The sequence below is a fragment of the Dermacentor silvarum genome, chromosome 7 (genome assembly GCF_013339745.2).
Source record: "Dermacentor silvarum isolate Dsil-2018 chromosome 7, BIME_Dsil_1.4, whole genome shotgun sequence".
Taxonomy (NCBI): Eukaryota; Metazoa; Arthropoda; class Arachnida; order Ixodida; family Ixodidae; genus Dermacentor; species Dermacentor silvarum.
Genome location: NC_051160.1, coordinates 180087875 through 180110578, shown reverse-complemented (window position 1 = coordinate 180110578; position 22704 = coordinate 180087875). Strand labels below are relative to the sequence as shown.

The window sequence follows — 22704 nt, the reverse complement described above, 5'->3', positions numbered from 1 at the left end:
GCTTAGGTTCCAGAGTAATCCCTGGTGCTCGCGTGTCTTCCAGAAAGTTCTAGACAATTCGAGTCGCTCATACTATCAGATTACATGAATGTCGGTGACAACAGACGACTGATAGAAGCATCAATAACGTTCGAGAAGCTTCGGATGCAGGCGTGTCCTGCGCCGAGCGGTAACGTTTAACATTTGTTAGCCGGTGGAAAGCGGCCACCGGTGAAAGATAAACATGTATACGTGTCAATATAATATAAGTTCCTGTTGTAGATCTGTGTTTACTTGTGTTTACTCAATTGCATCATGTGCAAGACATGCACATGTAACACTCGGTGTAACAACACAGCTTCGCTGTTCGATCATCTTCACGGGGTGGAAGGGGTGGTGATTTTCTTTGCCCAAGAGCACAAGACATGGACTGCACAGGACTGGAGTAATGTTGTGTTGTTGGAGAAGTCTAGATTCACGACCCAATGGGACCAGTGCCAGCATATATGGAGGACTAGTAACACGCGGTATGATCGCTTGCCCTACATTTTTGTAGCACCTAAACTCGAGAATGAGACAACGAAGTAGTCAGTACAGTGGAATCTCGATGATACGATCACGGCTAATACGAATATCCGGATGATACGAATTTTTCTGTGGTCCCGTCCGAGCCCCATTACTTTGCAACGTGCTAGAGAACGGTTGTTACGAATCGATTTTCGACCCGCGTCGGTTGATACGAATAAACGCTGCCCCACCGACCGCCGCGAAAGAGAACAGCGCGCAGTCACACGCTTTCTCCTTTTCTCTTTTGGTGCGGAGGCGCGGTCGCGGTGCCGGACAGTGCGGAGGCCGCGACTGGGCGCGAAGAGTTTGACGTGGTGGCGCTTTTCTTGCTTTTGCGCTTTTCCCCACGCAGGCATGGGGAAGTGCGGTCTATCGCTTCAACGGGAACTGAGCAGCGTAAGCACAGCGCATACAAACGTCAGAGCCGTGTGGAGATCGCTTTCAAGATACGGTGTGCGCGACAATCCCGACAGCCGGCACAGGCGCAAAGTACAAGAACGCATTTGTTGGCAGAGTAGAAGCCGCCGCCCCTCCTCCTTCCCTCCCTCCTGCGCTGCCTTCCCGCTTTGCTCCTTTCGCGTGGGAGATAGCGTCACCAGTTACCCTTGCGCCCGGTTGCAAGATACGCATTCGGTGCCCCACAGCACAGCGTCGCCCCCCCCCCCCCCTCCCCCCGGCCTTTCGCGCGATGGAAGCAGGGCTGGGCTCGACTGGCGCGCCCGGCCGTGACGGAAGTCGCGTTTGCTCTCCGCTGTGCATTCGCTCTCCGTGCATGAAGGCGCGCGTCCCCCGCGCGAAAGGCGTGCGCTTTCACTCGCACATACGGCGCGCGGCGACGATATTATCGCCCTTGGACTCGTGCTCCACGTCTGATGCTCCTCCTCCGCATCGCCCTCGTTGATCTCCTCTCCCGTCGGTGGGCGCACCTTGTTGAGAAGCGTGCTCGCTACCGCCCTTGTCTGCGAAATTTTCCAGCGGAAGCCGCATTATAACCGGTATTTCGTCTCACGCGGCTGCACTGTAAGCGGTATGCGTATACATGGAGTTCTATGGGAGGGTAAACGGGAGTCGGAAAAGGCCGCGTTGTAGCCAGTTCTGCACTATAAACAGTTATGTTATAAGTAATCTATACTGTAAATGCTTTTTACGTGCGTGTACCTGAGTGAGTTCACCTCCGACTCTTTAATTTAGCTAGTTTTAATTGTGTTTCGATGATACGAATTTCGGCTAATACGAATATTTTTCGTGACCCCGTGAGATACGTATCATCGAGATTTCACTTAATTTCTAATCTACAATGTAGTCACTACCTTTGTATTGCTACTCATAGTCACTCCACATATGCATTGCTTTCGTTGGAGAATTTACCTTGCCACCTATACAGAAGGAGGGATTTGAGCAGACGCAGTTAAGTGCGTATTGGCTAGCATTTCCTGCTTCTCCGGTGTAAAACATCATTTGGCAGGCCTTCACTGAGCAGCTGCTCGAGCACCTCCTCATCGATGCAGCGCTATCGAACACTGATGCTCATTTGCGTGCTCCGTCATTCGAATGCTCTATCATACTCAGCCAACACTTTCATTGTGCACAACCGTTTCGCAATTCGTGTTCATCGAAATCTTCAGCGAGTGGCCAGCAGCGGACGCTGCTGCGTCAGCGTCTGGGGAGCCATATCAAAGGATGGATTCGGGCCCTTGGCGTGTCTTGAAAGCAGGTTCAATGCTGCCGCATACAGAGATATCCCAGACAGCACCCTGCTTTCCCATGTCCTGGACGAGCCCTTTCCGGATGGCTTTCTGAAGCAAAGAGGCATTATGGGGCTAGAGTGGCCACCGCAAGGGGCCGACATGAATATGATAGAAAATCTCTGGGGTGCCATAAAGCGGTCCACGTCTCGTCGACCGCTTCACAGAGCCTCGGTCAACGAGCTGTGGGCGGCCGTGGAGGCCGAGTAGAATCATCTGGCGCGTACCTACCTCGCCGGCCGCCTGCTCAACAGCCTGCCCTGCCGGATGGCGGTCATCGTGGCTGCTCGAGGCGATGTCACGAAGTGCTAGTATAATAGGAAGTCAAAGCCATGTGGGCAGATCTAGCATGCATAGAGCCATGAGCGAGGGAAGCCTTTTTTTTAGGAATAGAAGGTAATATTTATCCTTCTGCGCTCATTCATTTCTCTGCTTTAGTGAACTTGTAGTATGCCTGCTGCACCTTGGCCCTACTCCAAAATCATGAGCCGTGAAAGAAGACTTATTCAAGTACTGCGAAACATGCGCGCTGTCAATTCCTGCCACCACGTGAGCACGGTGCAGGAACCACGGCTTGCAGCGCTCTGGCGGCGCCACCGTGAAACACGGACTGAACGACTGTGGGCCGAATGCAGCCTCCATGCGTCACCAATCCCCTCACAACAATGCACCAGCTCACGACAGCTCACCAGTGTCGCAACAAACACTGGTGGCCACGCGCTCCGTGTATCACGTTTCATTTGCATGTTTATATATAAAATGTCGGACAGGTTCAACACCATTAGATCAAGAAAAAAAAAAAAGATGCGAAGAATGAAGAGAGGATAAAAAGGAACCATTACCATGCCAAAATTACCATACCATACGAATACTATGCGTACTGCAGTTGAACCCACTTTTAACAATATTCAAGTGTCACGAAAATTCTATTATAACTGATAATAGTTAACCGGGTTGCATGAAAAAAAAAAAAAAAAAGATGTGAGAAAACTGTAATGGTGGGGAGGCCGATGTCCCTCCCCACCACCATCCTCCATCTATCTGGCTGCTGATAGTGTTGACTTGTTTAACTGTTTAACTCTGCTTCCTGCACGCTCTGATCGCGTGTAACAAGTCGCGGCTGTCGGCGTTAAAGAATGGCACTGCTTAGTAAAACCTCGTTAATTCGGATTTCACAGAACCGAAAAAATGTCCGAATTAACCGAGTGTCGAATTATCGCGGGTATCAAGAAAACAATAAACAAATGCTTTCGACGTCAACACGCTTTTATTTACTGAATGAATGAGCAGAATCCTGTTTCTGTTTTGCACAAAAGCAGTGCGGAAGTTGCAATTTCGTCATCTCGTGGCTGATTAGCGCTCGCAGCGGCGAAGGCCTCGCGACTTTTCACAGCGCTGTCGCGACGCGCGTCTTCATCTGAGACATGCTTTTCACTATCGCACGCACATCCCATTATTTTTTCACCAGGTCGCCGCCCATCGCCATGTAGACGGTGCTCTTCATTCTCGACAGCTTTGCACTGAGTAAAAACGAAACTATTTTTTGCCTCGGCCACTGTTGACGCGATCATCGACGGCGACCTTGCAGTTCTGAAGGCGCGCTGCTGACGCACGGAGTCAAAACGAAACTACCGTTTGCTGCAACTGCGGACGAAACCGCGGTCGCTATCTACGCGATCATGCACTACTCAGTTATCAAGGCGCGCGGCCGCCGCGTGTACCGAGTCAAAACGAAACTACGGTTGGCCGCAACCGCTGTGGACGAAATCGCGGCCGCTATCGACATGATCATGGGGCAACTATGCAGTCACGAAGGAACGCAGCCAGTGTGCTGCTATGTGTGGCGGTAAATGCAAAAGCCTTTAAATGCACAAATAGGCACGAAATAACCTGGCGTTCGTCATTCTAGTACTATTTTCACTGTTGACAATGGCGACACGAACTCCGTCGCTTTGTTTCGGTGGACCATAACACTGTTTTGGCTCTAGCATGGCAAATTTGCGGCGCTCCGCCAGCCCAGCGCTATCAGCACAGTTGGCGCGGTCCATTCGGGTTTCAGAGGGGTGGAAGGGCAACGGGACAGAGGTGCGCGAGGCTGGCAATGTGGAGAAGGATGGAAAACAGCGCGCGGTGGCGTGTAACAGCTCAAATGTCTTTTTTTCTTTTTTGTTTACAGAGTACACCCAGTGGCCAGACTTCATCGTTATAACCAATAATGCCACATGGGGGCATTGTAGAAAGCCGGTTATTTCACCATAGAAAACATACAAAAGTTCACGGTGCAGCAGCTTTTGATTGTTATAACCGATATATTGTTAAAACTGGTATCGTTATAAGTGGGTTCGACTGTTTACACATTGTCACATTGTAGTGATGGTCAGGCACACAGTAGCAAAACTGTGAATGACGAAACTAATTCTTTATTGGCCGAACTTGTGTCCCTAAAAGCAAGTGACGTTCAAAGCACAACGATAGCGGTGAACACGGTCGGTGATTGGCAAAAATGTGATCTGCGGGGCAATCGCGTTGGCTTTTATACATGACTCATCGAAGGTCCCAGTGTAATTGCAGGTGCCTGCGCGCCTTCCATAAAGTACTACGCAATCTGTGCCGTGCATGCAATCTTATTACACAAGGCTCGGCGAGAACGCTAGCAACAGATAGAATCGGGGATAACATTTCAGTAAGTTCCAAATAATGCCAGCGCATTTTGGGCTGAGCGATAACATTAAGTTGTGAGCGGGTGAAATGCAGTTCCCGGAAAAAAGATAAGTATGTACACGTGTCAATGCCCTCCGTCTTATAAAGCGTCATCCCGGTGCTGCAAACATAGAGAAAGAAATTCAATGAGAGCGGACATTCCGCAAAAACTTGCAACAGGAAGCACATCATGACTAGTGTTCACACCATCCGTTAGCTGACACAAGCATTAGAAAAAAAAGATTGTGAAATGGAGTTAATAAACAGTGTTTTATTTATTTTTTATTCTTTCCCGCTAAAACTAAAAAGTTGTGTATAAAAGAAGTTACACTTTGCGACCTATTTTTCTTGCGTTACCTATCACAAGCCAATGACACGCCAGTGCTTGTGTCACGTGCCAGACACACCACTGAAGCGAACGAGGGCGGCCGCCCATGTGAGCGTTCGCATGTTCTTTGAGCCGTCTGTCATCTTTTTATTTAATCGAGCTCTGGTTTCTTGGGCTCTCGGCTTATTTTTGCCATCCTGCTGCACTTCTACACAGCACTCCTGCGTTAGTGGACCACGGCAAGGTGAGAAATTTTATTTGACAGTCTGCATGACAGTCTGCGTGGCAGTCTGCGCTGCATTTTGTGATGCAGTTAGTGGCAAGCGGCCCAGCTGTTGTGCTGCAGATAGTTTGATGTGTGCTGAATCTTACAGGGTCATGTTTGGGATGCTTTCTCTGACCCCCAACATTGTAACTTATTTCGGTACTTTCTGAAGTTCTTTTTTGAGGGGGGCCGCACAGGGCGTTCTGACGCAGTAAACGAAAAACACCTCGGCCGTTGTGGCGCAGTTAGTTCGGTGTGGACTGAATCGTACTGGTACATAATTGGGGATGCTCTTTATGGCTCCCCCAACAACATTTAACTTCTTTCGGTAGTCACTCTTGTCAAAAACATGACGAGCGATCGCCAGGAGTGATAACATAGGAGTGTGTTGCTTGTGTAGGCAGAATGTGCAATAGATAATGCAAAGGAGCTAAAAAACCAGTAACTTGTACCTGCAAAATTCCGTCTTCTGAATGACTGGAAACATGCTTTGTTCCCATGAACCTTTTGAGTGCGTCGAAGGCATTCTGTGAGCGTCTGGCTTGGAGCCTGTGTTGTGGCTACCTCTGTATAAGTGGCGTACCACCGCGTGGGCTCATGCCAAGTTGTGTCGAAATTGTGCAGTCGCCTGTGTGTGCTTTTAAATAGCAGGAAATAAGGCCCGGGAATTGGGGAATGCTTGGAAATTGGGTGTCCTTGTCATATTTTATGTATGGTATTGTTTGGCATGCGTCAGGTATTTTCTACGCCATGTTTGTAAAAGTGAATTGCCTTTGTTTGTAATGATGTCCATTCACTACTTTTGCACATTTTGCCTCTACACGCAGCTTTCCTATAAGGTTTAAATACCAAAGTCACACATGCTCGTAATTTTTTCAGGTGATGCTGTCTATCGGAGCTTCAACGGGAACTACTGCTGGTGCCACAACAATGGAATAATGCACAAAAAGCCTGAAATGAGCGTTTTTTCGAGCAAAATAAAGGTTTCCTCATTTTACAATGCGTCTTCATCTACCTAATGAAGTTGCACAGAGGACGGCTTCGATGAAGGCTTAAGATTCCTCACAAAGACAGCGCGTGGGTGAGAAGTAAAGCAAGAACAAATTCTCCGTGCAGCCGGTGTAGCGGGTACCCTTCAAAACCCATGCGCCCAACACTGAAACCCTAAGTGTGGTGTTCTCACCATCCGTTCTGCCGCTGGGCTCTATGCCCATCCTTGTTGAATTTGTTTCTCTATGCTACAAATATGAGGGCACATGTAGTAAAGAAAAAAAAAAGACTCACAAAGTCCCAGTGTTCATTATTGATGGTAGAGGAAGAGCTTAAGGCACACAACATGAACTACATCAGGTCGCGAGTGGCGCCGCTGTCATTGTGTAATGCCATCTGGCACGACCTCTTAGTCCAATGCGCCGATACATCGGATGATCTTTTCATGGAACATCGGCTAAGGTTGGTTACCGCGGAGATCTGGTTGGTTCCTGAAGATGTGTACACCCAAAAAACTCAAAATGCTATCGACGAGAATTTTGTTTCAAAAAAGGACAACGTAAATAAAGTTAAGAAAACCGTGATTAGGTGCTTGACCGCGATTAGGTCTTGAGCGCCTCGCGTCGGGGGTAAAAAATCCAAAGGATTACACCTTGACATATTTTTCAGCGCTAAGACACATAAGCCTGGTGTACCTTTTAGAGCCATTATTTCTGAAAAGGGAACGTGGCAGTACATTGTGTCAACCTTTTTACATAATGTGCTGTCTTCAGTTAGCCTTGAAGACCCTTTCCTGATAAGACATTTTGAAGATATTGTAGTGTTCTTAACCAAAAATAATCCAGAAAAATGCTTGGCAGTCGGTGTAGATGTAGAAGATCTTTTTTATTCGCTTCCTCAAAAGGAACTTATGTGTAGTATTAAAGAGGCGGTGACGCTCTTCAATGATGAGCTCAGGTTTACACCGTTCTGGTTGCCTTTGGAATCTTTTTGGGAACTTTTGTTGTTTTACCTTGATAATACAGTAGAACCCCGCTGATACGTTTTTCACGGGACCGTGAAAAAGAAAAAAAACGTACGAGCCGGGAAACAGAAAAAATAGAGAAATGGGAGTAGTAGTTGAACTGCACACAATATTTTCATTCTTACGTATGAAAAAAAATTCGTTGTTTCGCCCGATAGCCGAAGTATCAATTGCGAGAGCAAATTAGTAGACAGCTATACAACGTAAGAATAGCAGTTTTATCGTCTGTGTAAACTTGTAAATATTCGCTTATTAACTATATTAACAAGCATGGTGTCAGCGCCCACAGGCAAACATGAACACATCACACTCGATGAGCGCGGACACGCGCTGCCAAACGCTGGCGTGAAGAATTTAAGCGCCGCTGCTGAAGCAAGCAAAGTGACCTTCGTGCTGTTGTATATCACTTCAACATAAACTGAGCGCCGAGAACACACAGCACACAAAGCTACGAGCCGCCGTTGCACCTACACTGTGTAGACTCTGCCCCCAACGCAGATTGCTTTCAAGATACGGCCCTCGCGATCGTGCGCCGCCGCGCAGTTAAGAGCACAACGCTGCCCCCTATCTCTCCCCCCTCGCTCCCTCGCCGATGCCTCGAGCGCAACGAAGAAGGCGTGCTTCGTCCCTGCTTTTCTTTCTTTCGCGCGCGAGATTTAGACGCGGTCGTCGGCTCCCCTCGCACGCTTTCACTCGCACATACAGCATACGGTGTGCGGCGACGGCGTTATCGCCCTTGGACTTTATACGGAACATCTATAAGCCAAAACCAATTTTAGGGCCACAACACGTCATAGACACCATCTTTAGATAGCAAATACATATCTCAAGAGCCATAATTTTGCTGGCGGAAACCAAAAATACGTCATAAGTGTCGACCCCGGCACTTTGGGCGCCCAATGACATCGTCAAGCAACCAAGCCAAGCGACATGAAAAGTCAAAATGGCTGCTCGAGCCGGTGCGGGGTGGCAGTTCGCAACGTATGATGCGGGAACGGTACCACAGTTGTGACGTAACAGCGGGTTACCAATGCTGTGAGCTGTGAGCTGTGCCGGGACTGGCCAAAAACGACGTAACAGGCGGGAAAACGCAGCACCCGGGAACGTAACAGCGGGGTTCTACTGTACTATGATGAAAAGGGGTAGTTCTATGTATGTACAAAAATCAGGAGTTTGCATTGGCTCAGAAGTCGCACCGGTTTTGAGTAAGCTGTACCTAAGTCCCGATAATAGAAAGCTACAGAAGAATCTAAAGGAATTGACAGTACGTACCTTATGATACGTAGATGATTAACTTGTGTTTTGTTCAAACGATAACTACACCAAAAAAGCTACCAGTATTTTAAGCATGTTTAAGGGATGTGGTGGGGTTCTGGGTTTCACGCTTGAGCTTATCCAGAATAATGCATTACAGTTTTTAGATCTATGCCTTAACGTTCCAACGGGAACATGTCTGTTGGTGCTATTCACCAAGGGCAAAAAAAAACACTAGATTTTTCTTGCCAATCCAAATTTGTAAAATGGGATAGTTTACTCAGCTCTTAGGTCTGCTATCGCTAAGTCATGTCCACACAGTATGCAACAAAGTTTTTTGCAATAACTAGATAGGCTGTCTATCCAGCTCATTTGTTATCACAAACCTGTGAAGAGCTTTCAAAATGGGTCAAGAGTACTGCTAAAAACCAATAAGAAAAACAGTTTTGCTGTGGTGCTTTATGTGCACAAGTTGTCACATGGTTTACGGAATGTAGCCAGTAGATATGACATCAATACGGTTTTTTCAGCTCCCTGTAAGTTGTCAAGGGTGTGTCCTATCATAAAAAGAAAACTTAAGCGGGGGAGGGGTGCCTAAAAAGAAAGTGATTGTGGCATTGGGCACGTTACAGGAGTGGAAGTGCTGCGCCATTTGTGCCACGCTGCGCCAATCAACTTTCCCTGTGCCATCCTGCTCCAAAACGAATTTTTGCGCCCGAACTGCTCCTAAGCGGTGCTTCTGTGTCCGACATGCCTGATAATTCGGACTGATTCGCGGCACCACCTCATGGAGTCAATGCGTATAAGAACGTCTCAAATTTCTGACGCAAGAACCCCTCGCCATCCGATTTTCCGGACTTCGTGCCGTGACCGCAGGTCCAAAACGGCTTTGATCATCGCCATTTTGATTATCTCACCGCCTCGAACCGGCGCTCTCGCACACAGATCTGCTGGCAGCCGTAGCCACCACCGCGGCAACGCTAGGCCTAGCTGCTTCGACGTTAGCTGCCAAGCTTCTTGCTGCTCGGTGCCGTGTTCTTCATTGAAATAATTTGCCGCTGTCAGCAATGGCATCCACTCCGCATTTGTAATTCTCACGATTGGCTTTAGCTCGAAAAGCACGGCGCGTTGTATAATGCCGATACCCGAAACTCAGCTTCGTCTCGATAGAGCAATGTTGCTGTGAAGCATATGCAAAGTGTTGCGGTGAAGCATAACAAGAGTGGGAAGGAGCAATTGTCACGGCACACAGTATGCATTCCTTAATTACACACACTTGCACCCGCTGTCTCCTGTCGCAGTACAGGCACCGATATGCCTCATAAGTGTATTGGCAGGCCTTCGGAGCTTTTTCTGACGTGCCTGCGGCGATTTGAGCCCTTAGCGGCAGTAAAAGGCATGCATTCAATGTTTGGGACTGCCCGATTTTTCGGTCGATTTCACGGGCTCTAGGGAGTCCGAAAAATCAAACATAGACTGTATTGCATTCCGTTTTTTTTTTGTTGTGATGTTGTGCTGTGAGCTGTGATGTTTTACATGTGGGTGCAGTTTTGTGCCACAATGATCGTGGGACTCGGTAGCCAGCTGTGCTCGCCCATATCATATGTTCGCATTTTAATTTATTGGCTGCTTATAGTGTCTTTCAGGATAACAAATATACTGCGCAAGATTCAAACAAGGACGAAGTGTGAACCAACTCGCCCTGCAACAACTTTTATAGTGCCTTGTACCTGAAAGTACAATTTTCTACTTGCAGTATTTCTGTAGTTAATCAGATGCATTACATTTCACTCAGAGACATATTTGCCTTGTTTAGAGTAAGGCTGTTCTTTAGACTGGCCAAGGAATAGCCAAGGAGAAGAATCCGGCCACAAGACTACTATTAGAATCAGTGTTTATTCAGACCACGGAGGACACTATCAACAGGACAGATGGCAATCTCCCTGCCAGCTACACCCGCTCATTACGTCACATTTTAGTATAAAAAGCGACTTATGGCTCTTGCCTGCTTAGTGTGAACAAGGAACCCGTACGGGTCCCGAAACGTCTCTGTGTATTACTTTGACTTGGTCAGTGACCGCATCTTCTTCCTCATCATGTTACCTGACCAGACGAACTTTCGTCGAATTCTTGACTACATATCATACAGAAATAACTACGGACAAGACGTCGTAACGAAGATTCGCCAGTTTGTGTCGCTTACGTCGAGAATAGCCGCCTTCAAGTGCCATTTGTCCTTCAACCGGACCTGCAAAGTGGAAGGCCTTGTTCCAAAAAGTCTACGCTTGAAGACACCGGTAGCGTCAGCGTGGGGCCACAAGATAATCCGACAAGCCGAGAAGAAATTAGTGTCAGCACGCACTCAAGAAAGCCGACAGAAAATCAAGAAATTGGAAACCGAGACTTCTTTCGCAAGGCGTCAGCTCGAACACGTCATTGCTACGGACTTCCCCGACGTACAGCTTCACGCCAATTTCATGGCGACGCTAAGGGAACGCAATTGCAGACAGTCGCAAGAAAGCAAATTGGACGCACTCAGGCCGCAGCAGCCCGCCCAAACTAAAGCTGCCGTTCTCAACTTGTGCTCGTACAAGCTTACTGCTTCTGAAGCTGCCGTTCTACGCAAGGGATTGAACTTCAATTCTGGTGCCTCACCCAACCCGACGAGAATGGTCTGCGCCGTGGAGCGAGCCGTCGCACAGCTTCCTTCCGAAGTAAGAGACGAAGCTCGTACCCGCGCTATCGGTGTTCTGTCCAAGTGGCGGACACGCGACCCTCAAGCCCGGCCTTCACCGGCTGAGAAAGACGTTGTCAAGGGCCTCCGAAACAACCTCTCCATTGCCATACTTCCTGCGGACAAGGGAAATGCCGTCGTAATACTCAACAGAAGTGAGTACGATCAGAAGATGACGGATTTGCTTTTGGACGGGGATACTTACGTAACCATACAAAAAGATCCCACGGCAAGCCTTCAAACGAAATTGCAGAAGCTACTCTCCAATATTTTTAAGTTCGTGCCGCCGCAGCACAAGCACCTTTACTATCGCCTCCTGTGTACCAATGGGTCTGCACCTGCAATTTACGGCCTGCCCAAAGTACACAAGCCAGGCGTTCCGCTACGGCCCATCGTCGACTTCACAAGGTCGCCGCTGCACCGACTTTCGGGTTACCTACACCAAGTGTTGGGCCCACTTGCCGGAAAAACAGCAACGCACATTGCCAATTCGTCAGCTTTCGTGGGAAAAGTGCGCAACATTTCCCTGGATGAAGAAGACGTGATGGTATCCTTCGACGTCAGAGCGCTCTTCACTTCCGTGCCTGTCGACTTGGCCGTAGCGGCGTGCACGAAGGTCCTGCTGGTGGACGAAACGCTCGCAGAGCGCACACCTTTGGAGGTACAGGACGTCTGCGAGCTGTTAGAATTTTGCCTAAGCAACACGTATTTCACCTACCGCAAGCAGTGTTATAAGCAGATCCACGGAACTGCCATGGGGGCTTCCATCTCCGTTACTACGGCCAATTTGGTCATGGAGCTAGTTGAACAGAAGGCCCTTGCCGACTTCGCTCCCGCGCCCAAGATATTCGTCCGCTACGTGGACGACTGCATCCTAAATAAGAATGATGCCCCACGGCTCCTGCGTGTTCTCAACTCGATAGAGGCAGCAATACAGTTTACCGCAGAATACGAGTGCGACAGCAGCCTTCCCTTCCTCGACGTCCAGGTGGGCCGAACCGGAAATAAGCTCTCGTTTGCTGTGCACAGGAAAGCGACGCATACCGGACACTACCTAAATTTTAATTCGTGCCACCCAGCTTGTCACAAGCAATCCGTTGTTTCTTCTCTGGTGACGCGGGCAACACGCATCTGTTCAAGTGACGACGAAATCAGGAAGGAACTTCAGACAATCCATCGCGAATTAATGACGAACGGGTACCCAAAGAAATTTATTAAGACTAATGAAGATCGTGTCCTCCATCCCAGGCCATCCCAGGGCAAGTCGTTCCGAAGACGCGCCGGCGTTCCATATGTTCCTGGGGTCAGCGAAGCTCTAAGCCGTATCTTTTCAAGGTATGACCTTCGCGTTGCACACATGCCCTCCAATAAACTGAGAAATCAGCTTGTTAACGTGAAAGATCGATTAGACAGCAAGAGCTACCCTGGTGTTGTCTACAAGATACCATGCGCAGACTGCAGCTGCAGTTACATCGGCGAAACTGGCAACTTGACCAGAAGATTAAAGGAACATCGGAGGGACGTCTGCAACAACAAGAAAGCGTCGAACGCACTGGCAGAGCACGCCGATAATCACGGTCACTGCATCAATTGGGATAACGCCACTATAATAGCCAAGGAGAAGAATCCGGCCACAAGACTACTATTAGAATCAGTGTTTAATCAGACCACGGAGGACACTATCAACAGGACAGATGGCAATCTCCCTGCCAGCTACACCTGCTCATTACGTCACATTTTAGTATAAAAAGCGACTTACGGCTCTTGCCTGCTTAGTGTGAACAAGGAACCCGTACGGGTCCCGAAACGTCTCTGTGTATTACTTTGACTTGGTCAGTGACCGCATCTTCTTCCTCATCATGTTACCTGACCAGACGAACTTTCGTCGAATTCTTGACTACTATAAATACTAAAGCTTTACTCAATTCAGAACTTCATTAGTTATCATTGCTGCTCGACTACCACTTTAACACATTTTACGACGAAAATTACCTGCCGAAGAATAAAATGAACCATTTTCTGCACTTTAAATAGTGGTTGGGTAAGTTAAGACATGCTAGTTCAGCAAGTTTTTTCAATCCTGGCTTCTGGTTTAAAAACACTTTTGGGTGTGTAGCCTCCCACCTTAACCATGCAAATAATGATTGGCCAAGTGCAGTGGTTCTAACTATCAATTGTGCAATTGTTTTTTATTCAACATAGTGAGTTGAAAAATATTTTGCATGAGTGTCATGGGTGAACTGTAGCTTACGTAACTGGCATTACTGGTACAGATGCAGTTTTTCCCCTTCTTCCCACCCTGTTGTGCATGCGTGTGCAGAGATGCTGGAGGAGCAGCTGGCCCACTGGCCTGGTGGCTGCCCGCCGCTGGTGTTGGAGGCCAACGCAGGGCCTGGCCTGCTGAGCCGACGCCTGGTTGAGGGGCACCGCTTGACATCACGCCTGCGCCTGTTTGAGCACCGCGAATGCTTCCTGCCACAGCTCCGGGTGGGTGAAGGGGGGCTAACCCTAAAAGTAGCCTTTAGCCACTTTGGAGAATCTCGCATGTGACCTAAGTTGTCTACTAGCTTGAGCCACCAGTTTCTTGGTTGGTGTGCCAGTTGCAGTCTTGCCGAGCAGATTACGTGGGCATACGTTCCTCAGTAGACAACTTGCTGATGGCCACTGTTTGGCTTAGCAGACAACTTGGGTCACTGGTACCAAATAAACAACTTCAGCACTGCATGTGCCCATTCTTGGCCACTCCCCCAGAACGGAGTTGGCAGTAAACTAGTCGAGTTGAGACTGGTTCAGCTTTAAAAAAACAAAAACCCATCCCACGATGATTGTAATGCATTTAGCATCAAATCATTATAGCGACACAGCACATTGCCACTATCGAAACAGGTTATGTATGAGGCTGCAACGGGACTCCCGTTTGGCGCTTCCCTACGAACACTTGTTGCCACCTAGTGCCACCACCACGAAGCCTGTGTGTGGCCTCCAAAATCCATGGCTTGCCGGTGCGTGCATCTTGCGGGGTTTCTTTCTAGACACGCTGCGCCGTCTAGTGGCACTGCCAACAAGTTTGCGCATAAATCCTAAGGATTATGCCGTCGCTTGCCGCACACCCAGTGGCAACTGACCCAAGTTGGCAACAGGTTCATTGAAAAGCAGCACATGCATTCATGGCGGAGCTCGCTAAAGCATTGGTGTGCACATACCTAGTGCATTTGTGGGGCATCCTGCTCATGTGTTTGAGGAACCCTTGTAATGTGGGTTCACTTCCACTCGGCATCTTTTTGGTCATTCCCAGTGGCACATACCCAGTGGCATCAAAGAGGTTCAATGAAGACAGACCGAGTGGCACGTACCGCGTGCTCTAAGTCAGCGTCAAAGTGAAGAGTCATGCATCTACATATGTCGGCGGTCCTTGAAAAGCGGCACATACGGGTAGCGTCGGCATTCATTGATCATGTCTTGCACTGTGGACGAGTTCTTAAAAACCACGAGTGTAAACGCATCATCCGCGATACCTGTGAGGATATGTGCAACCTTTTCCGCTTCTGGCATCTGGTCGTCGACTTTGCGACAGCACATCCTGAATGTATGTACATCACACGGGACTCGCTGCAAGTCTGAGCTCGGCATGCAAGTTCTTTCTGCACAGCACGACGGTTTCCGACGGGCTTGCCGAACAGATCGACAAGCTTTTGCTTACGTACCTCCCAGCTCGTAATTTCCCGTTCCTGCACACTTGTGCCGTGCCCGTCAAGTAAAATACGATGTTCGCTAGCATCAGAGTCGGGCCCCAGTTGTTGCTAGTGCTCACCCATTCGTACAGGCGAAGCCAGTCTTGGACGTTGGTGTGGTCGGAGCCGGAAAAGGTACCCGGGTAACACATTTGTGTGAAGACGACGGGGCGGTTGGCGGCAGTCGGTCGAGGCACAGTTGGAGACCTGCGCGAAGCATTCTCGTCCCCGCCTCGAACTGGCATTGTAGATGCACCGAAGGAGCGTCCGCTACATGAACCCGTTTCGATATTCAAAAAACCCGCACCTCCACCAAAATGTTAGGGGAGAAAAGACGCTTGGAAATATATTTGCACGACACATACGACGGGCAGAAGACAGGGGTACAAGACGAAGCCTGTGCGCGCGACTATCGGTGATCGTTGTCTTCGTCGGTCCTGTCGCGATCGTTCGCTACAGCAGTGCCTCGTAGCAATATGTACACATTGCCACATACTCAGTGAGCAAAGTTGGTCCGACAGTTGGTTTGGAACCCCACACACCTCAGCACAGCAACCCGACCCATTCGACCATGGTGGCCCAGATAGGCTCAGCTATTTCACCAAAGCTGTGCTGGGAGAAGGGGCACCTTCTCTTTAGGGCCCCCTTTTGTGATGAAAACGCATATAAACATGGTACAAGGACACTGGCAGTTTACAAGCAAGCGCTTCGTTCCTTGTGTAGCTACAATTACCATGAATAATTACCAACTTGCCCAGCTTTCACTTTTTCTGCCGTATAAGCCACCAAGCACCAGGTCGTAGTACATTACTACCCATGAGCAAAAGTGGATGGTTTCCGGCGACACCTTGATTCGAATGCAGTACCTCCTGCATATGAGGCGGATGCTCTACCATTCAGCACCGCACTAGTGGTGAACTGTTAAAAGAACAGCAAATAAGTTCTCATTTATTTTATTAAATGTAACAGGAAACATTTACAGGACATGTGCACACCTTTGCAAGAATTTGAAGGGCTTCTTGTACTGTATTCCGTATTTACTCAATTGTAGCACGAGTTTCTTTTTTTTTTTTCTCATAATTTTCGCTGCTTGAACTCGGTCCTCGTGTTACAGTCGAATAACGACGCAATTGACCATATGGAAAATATTCTAAATCCCACTGTTTTTAATGTTACGTTGACAACTTGTATCTTGACGTCCGTACGTCTCGCTCCAGTCCATAGACGAGTTGACCGAAGTCATTGTTTTTTGTTGGAATTGACGCCATTTTTGCTGTGCTTGTGACTGATGCTACGGTTACTATGCTGCAATAACCTGTGGCCTTTCACACTTCGACTCTGTTCATTTGCGACGTTATGGCAATGCAGCACGTTCGGTATGAGGCCCGCTTCGAGAGACAAGCAATTTTGATGGCTGAGGAGGTGGAAAATTCTGCCACGGTTCCGCGGCTCGATGTCAACGAATCGAATATTTGCAGATGGCGGTACCAGCGGGAAGGCCTCTTTAATTGCGAGGCCAGCCTGTGGACCTCGTGGGGGCCTGATACTGCCCCCAAATGAAATGGTTGTGCGGTCTTTAAAGGACGTGCCTTAACCAGAAGTGGACAGTGTTTTGAGAAGCGAGTTGGCGATGACGTATGTCACGTGACATTTGGAGGAGCACTCCGCTAGGAGGAGAGACCGGCTGACGAGGAGAGTAGCGAAGGAAAGAGTGAAACAAGCGAGGGTCCTGTTTCGATCATAAAACGCAGGTAACTCTGCTATTACGGCGCCATTTCGAAAAATTCTTGTGGCTACGTGTTTGTTGTAAACTCATGCCCAACTACAACACCACAACTAAATTTCGACCTCTGGGTGGTTTAGGGGCCCTTTAAAGGGCCCCTAAACCACCTCAGATATTTTTTGAACATTGCAAGTAAACAGGTGCTTCGAGTTCAGAATGCCGTCACGATCAACGATGCCAAACGCTGCAGCGCTACGCGCCAATCCCAAGCCCAATTCCTTGAAAACACTTAGAAGTTTCATTGGGCTTGTGGGGATGCGCGACTCTCACGCGTCCCCTGATGTTGTTTTCCCCGCATGTCTCCTGTAGTCCGGCTTCTCTGCGTGGCTAAGCCCGGCGGTGGTTGCGGCGCGTTGCGGGAGATGGCGCTAGTGTTGCGATGCTAACGCCACCGATGGGCGAGGTCACTTGGGAGAAAAAGGTCAGAGGCGCTCTCTCTTTGGCTTGGGATCGGCGGCCAACACGCACGGACGCTTCGCGCGTGCGCCGGCCCGCTTCGCGCGACCGTCGCGCGAGGCTAAGAGCAGGACACCGGTATGGACGAACACGGATCGATCGTTCGAGCGCGCCACCGTTCGCGTGACTGTACACGTGAACGACTAGGCGATGGTGTCATAGCATGGGGCGAACGTATTCGCTCGCTATCGGGTCGCGGTGAGTCTGACTTCCTTGATTTGTCGCGCGCCCGTGTGAATGTTCAATTGGTTGTAATTCGGCTAGTGTGTATTAGTATATGAAAGGTGCAATAAATGCCCTTTTGATTGTCTGCACTACTATGTGTCGTTCCTTTGTCCCAAGAGCACATGTGAGACCCCACATCTGGCGCCCAACGTGGGGCTCTTGGGGCATCGGACGATAATTTTAAGTTTTGCTCGGTTCGAGATGTTTCAACCGAAGCGTAGTCCTAGCGTAGATTTTGATCGCTAGTGTCGGCGGTGTGCTTTCTTGAGCGAGGCGACGGTTGCTGTAGCGTGTTTGAACTTTTCAACATGCTAAGCCTTTTCGCGAGTGTTTTGAAGTACACTCGTCGGTACGAGAGCCACGTGGTCTGCATCCTGGGAGAGCGAGGCCTAGCGCCCGCAGAGCATTGGCAAGCCTGAAGCGAGTGAGTACGGAAGCCTCGTGGGTGGTCCGAATTTCTTATGTAAATAGCTTCTTCTATATCTTTGACTTCGGAAGTCGAGGCTCAGGGAGCCGGGTGGCCGCGGGCCACGGGTGCCGCTACGGGCTGACTGGTATTGCGGCCTGGCACCGGGCGCTCCGACACCGTCTGGGACGGTGGGCGCCGTCAACTCGGATGCTGTGTGCACCGAGCGGAATAGGACCACCTCACAGAGCTAACGTCTCCTCGCGGCTGCCTGTTCTTGTGCCCATTTTGGTTTTTTTTTTTTTTGGATGCCGGTTGTTGTCAAAGTAGCGACGCATTAGGCCTAAGGCTTAACAAAGCTGCCTGTCGCACGTTGAGGGACACAACCTGGTGGACCGTGGTGTTGAGATGTCGCACATTGCTTCCCTCATTAGTTCGCCTCGCACGAATTGAAATTACTCGTTCGACTCAAGGAAGCAAGCTTTGTTCACGTGAACTTAGCATCTGAAATGCCATCCGAAATTTCGCTAGCCGAATTGAACATCGTACCACGTGGGCGATGCGTATGCCGAATTCCTCTCCCTTGCACTACTTTAGTGTTTGTCGAGTGCGTTGAGTGTACACAGCGTGAGCGGAGTGTCATGAGTGAGTAGACAGCGTCAACGCACTGCGTAGGAGCGTCTGCTCCAATCAAACACCATCGAGTCGCCGACAAAGACGACGATGTTGGCGGGCGGTGGCACGAGTGACCAGACGAGGGAGAAAGAGAATCGACCAATCAGTGGTCGACACGAAACCACAGGCTGTGGTACGAGGAACGAGGAGGAAGAAGAGACTGGGACGCTCGAAGAGAGATCGCTCGGAGACGGGGTGCAAGGATCGCTGGTGTCGAGGTCGGTGTCGTCGGGGTCCAGACCCGAACCCGAGAGCCTCAACAGAACCAGCATGGCCCCGGTTGTCCCTGGAGAGATCCACCGAGCGTAAGGCCCGGTTATTCCTGCGGCAGCTGCTGCTGCCGGCGTTCGTGTTCCTGCTGGCGTTCCTGCTCCTCTTGCTGTTCTTGCTGGCGTACCTGTTCCGGTGGGCGTTCCTGTTGCTGTTCCTGCTGGCGTGCCTGTTCCGGTTGGCGTTCCTGTTGCTGGTCCTGAGCTGCCGTGCGGAGAGCAGAGGTCACCTGGGGGTGACCAGAGGCCTGGAACGACGCTGGCGAGAGGCGCCAGGGCGAAGCCGCGAACCAGGGAACCGGTACGGGCGCCGCTCAGCTACAGCGGTCGGACTTGGTCGGTCTTCGACTCCGACAACCTTGGACTCGGACGTCCGGGTTGGCTCTACCGTGCGTCCGCGTCCCTCGCATGCCACTGCCCGCCACGTCACTACTGCCGTCAACGCAAGTGCTAGTGCACGCCGTCAACGCAAGTGCCCGAGTAACTAAGACTCGATGATTTTTGTTTATTTGTTTTGATTGAGACTCTTCTCGCGTGGACTAACGGGGTTAATTGTACTTTTGGTTTTTATGTACTTTCTGTGTTCTGTTTAGTGTTCTTTTCTTTTCCTCCCTTTCCTTGCTTTGAATATTAAGTTTGTTTTGAAAAAGAAAATGGCTTTGTCTTTCCTGAACGGAGGCTCTGCCTCAGTGTAACAATTCACTCCCGAAGAACCTGACATCACAAAATTGGCGTCCGCTAGGACAGGACAAGACAAAGCCATTTCTTCCAGTTATCATTACCGTGTAGTCATCGAGATGAGTTTGTCAGAGCTTACGGCGTTGGGCGAGCGTATGGGTCTGCAGGGCGCGGAGTTGCGAAAGTGGGTAGATGAGAAAGCCGACAGGGCGCAGGAGGAGGCTGCCAAAGCACGTGAGGAACGGCTCGCGGAGCGCGAGGCAACCAAGCAGCGTTTAGAGCTTGAACAGAGGGCACTGGAGCTACGCCTTAAGTTAGCCGAGGCAGGAGGTGGCACAGAATTGGCAACTCCTAGCCGCGAATCGGAAAGAAGTCGCTCATCTTTTGTGAACCCTCACAACTTAATTCCTGTGTTTAATGAGAATCGAGACGACTTAGACGCTTATCTAAAGAGATTTGAGCGTGTCGCCAATGGGCAGGAATGGCCTAAAGAGAAATGGGCCACGGCACTGAGTTTGTGTCTGGATGGGGAAGCATTGAAAGTGTTTGGCCGCTTGTCGCCTGAGGAGCCGATGGACTATGACAAGGTCAAAATGGCATTGCTCCAGCGCTTTCGTTGTACTGCCGAAGGCTATCGAGAAAAATTTCGTCGGAGTAAGCCCTACGATAATGAGACTGCTAAGCAGTACGCTACTAGGCTTTTCAGTTTTTTCGACAGATGGGTAGAGATGAGTGTCCAGGGGAAATCTTTTGACGCGGTTCGGGACTTAATAGTCGCTGAACAGCTTTTGAATAATTGCCATAGTCGTCTTTCACTGTTTCTTCGTGAGCGGAACTGTCAGACGGTTGAGAAAATCGCAGAAGCGGCTGACCACTTCATGGAAGCCCAGCGACAAAGCAACTTGCTTGTTTTCCGGGAGAAACAAGATGAAAGCAAAGAAAAGGACGCTGGTCAAACTGTGAGGTCGAGCATAAAATGTTTTGTTTGTGGAAAATCAGGACACAAAGCATCAGATTGCCGCGTAAGGGTCAACCAGCCCTATTGCGGGTACTGCCGAAAAACGGGACATGACGTCCAGTCCTGCAAACGAAAAGGGGGCAATGCAAAAGAAGCATCGGCTTGTCTTTCTTCACCTGTCGAAGTTCATTGCAAGAAAGAAGAGCCTAAGTTTGACAGGGAAGACGCGACAGAAGTGTCTCCAAATCAACCGACGGGACTCTACAACTTACCTGTTTTGCCAGGAGAAGTGTATGGAAAAACGGTATCGGTACTACGCGACACGGGCAGCAACAGTCTCGTCGTACGCCGGTCTCTTGTCCCGGATGACGCGATGATCGGCACCAAGGCAACGCTGCTGCTCACGGAGTCACCCACGGAGTCACCCTGTTTGCTGTCACCTGCACATCGTCAGCGCTGCTGCCCCGGACTACAATCCAGCTACCCCAGGCTTTGGAGATGCCTGTGGTCAATTCGGCGCAGCGACTTCGGCGGCCGCCAATGTCCGGCTCGCAACCCTCGGCGGCTGGGAAAAGAGCCGGCAGTCACCAACGGCTACTGCGGCTCTCGTCAGCAGGGCGCGAGCGACGCTTGCTCGTGCAGACTTCTGCGTCGCCGTTTCCGGAGTCCTGGGCTGGAGTCGTGCCATCGAATCTGCAGACGTGGTGCTGTGACCAACGGACGCCAGCGGTGAACCCCAGAGTCAATGTCGGCTCGCACGTTGTGGATAACGCGTGGACATTTACTCGGCGGCGCCACTGTCGCATGTACTAACTTTTGTTCGCGACGCGCGCGTTGATAGGCCTTGTGACATGTTTCGCCGGCGTATGTGTAGTGATTTAAGGTTGGGGGGATGTGGGGATGCGCGACTCTCACGCGTCCCCTGATGTTGTTTTCCCCGCATGTCTCCTGTAGTCCGGCTTCTCTGCGTGGCTAAGCCCGGCGGTGGTTGCGGCGCGTTGCGGGAGATGGCGCTAGTGTCGCGATGCTAACGCCACCGATGGGCGAGGTCACTTGGGAGAAAAAGGTCGGAGGCGCTCTCTCTTTGGCTTGGGATCGGCGGCCAACACGCACGGACGCTTCGCGCGTGCGCCGGCCCGCTTCGCGCGACCGTCGCGCGAGGCTAAGAGCAGGACACCGGTATGGACGAACACGGATCGATCGTTCGAGCGCGCCACCGTTCGCGTGACTGTACACGTGAACGACTAGGCGATGGTGTCATAGCATGGGGCGAACGTATTCGCTCGCTATCGGGTCGCGGTGAGTCTGACTTCCTTGATTTGTCGCGCGCCCGTGTGAATGTTCAATTGGTTGTAATTCGGCTAGTGTGTATTAGTATATGAAAGGTGCAATAAATGCCCTTTTGATTGTCTGCACTACTATGTGTCGTTCCTTTGTCCCAAGAGCACATGTGAGACCCCACAGGCTGTGCTCGTATTTTCTTCAATTTGTGCGCGACTTTGCTACCATCATTGCGCCTCTTACCAACCTTCTGACCGCCTCTAACGGCCTGTCTGCTTGGTCACCAGAATGCGACGAATATTTTCGAACGCTACGGTGCTTACTAAGGTCGCCACCAATACTTCGTCACTTTGACCCTAATGCGCCTACGGAGATCCATACTGACGCCAGCGGTGTTGGCCTTGGTGCGGTATTGGTTCAAAAAACACCAGGATACCAAGAATACGTTGTTGCCTACGCGAGTCGAACGCTCAAGAAAGCCGAGTGTAATTATTCTGTCACCGAGAAAGAGTGCCTCGCCATAATTTGGGCTTTGGCTAAGTTTCGTCCGTACCTTTATGGCCGTCCTTTCGACATCGTCACGGACCATCATGCTCTATGCTGGCTCTCGTCGCTGAAAGATCGCTCAGGACGCCTCGGTCGTTGGGTGCTTCGCC

General features: G+C 50.1%; 2 protein-coding genes across 3 annotated transcripts in view; one reads left to right on the top strand and one right to left on the bottom strand.

Moving 5' to 3' along the window:
* LOC119458739 (dimethyladenosine transferase 2, mitochondrial-like) overlaps positions 1–22704 on the top strand; it is a 307446-nt gene that overhangs the window by 34812 nt on the left and 249930 nt on the right. For both annotated transcript variants that reach the window (XM_037720603.2, XM_049671408.1), the window contains exon 3: positions 13907–14073. In XM_037720603.2, coding sequence (XP_037576531.2) covers positions 13907–14073 — 167 coding nt within the window. The remainder of the gene's footprint in view (positions 1–13906; positions 14074–22704) is intronic.
* The window catches only part of LOC125947269 (uncharacterized), a 280283-nt gene that overhangs the window by 246683 nt on the left and 10896 nt on the right, over positions 1–22704 (bottom strand). The gene's annotated exons all lie outside the window — the stretch shown is intronic.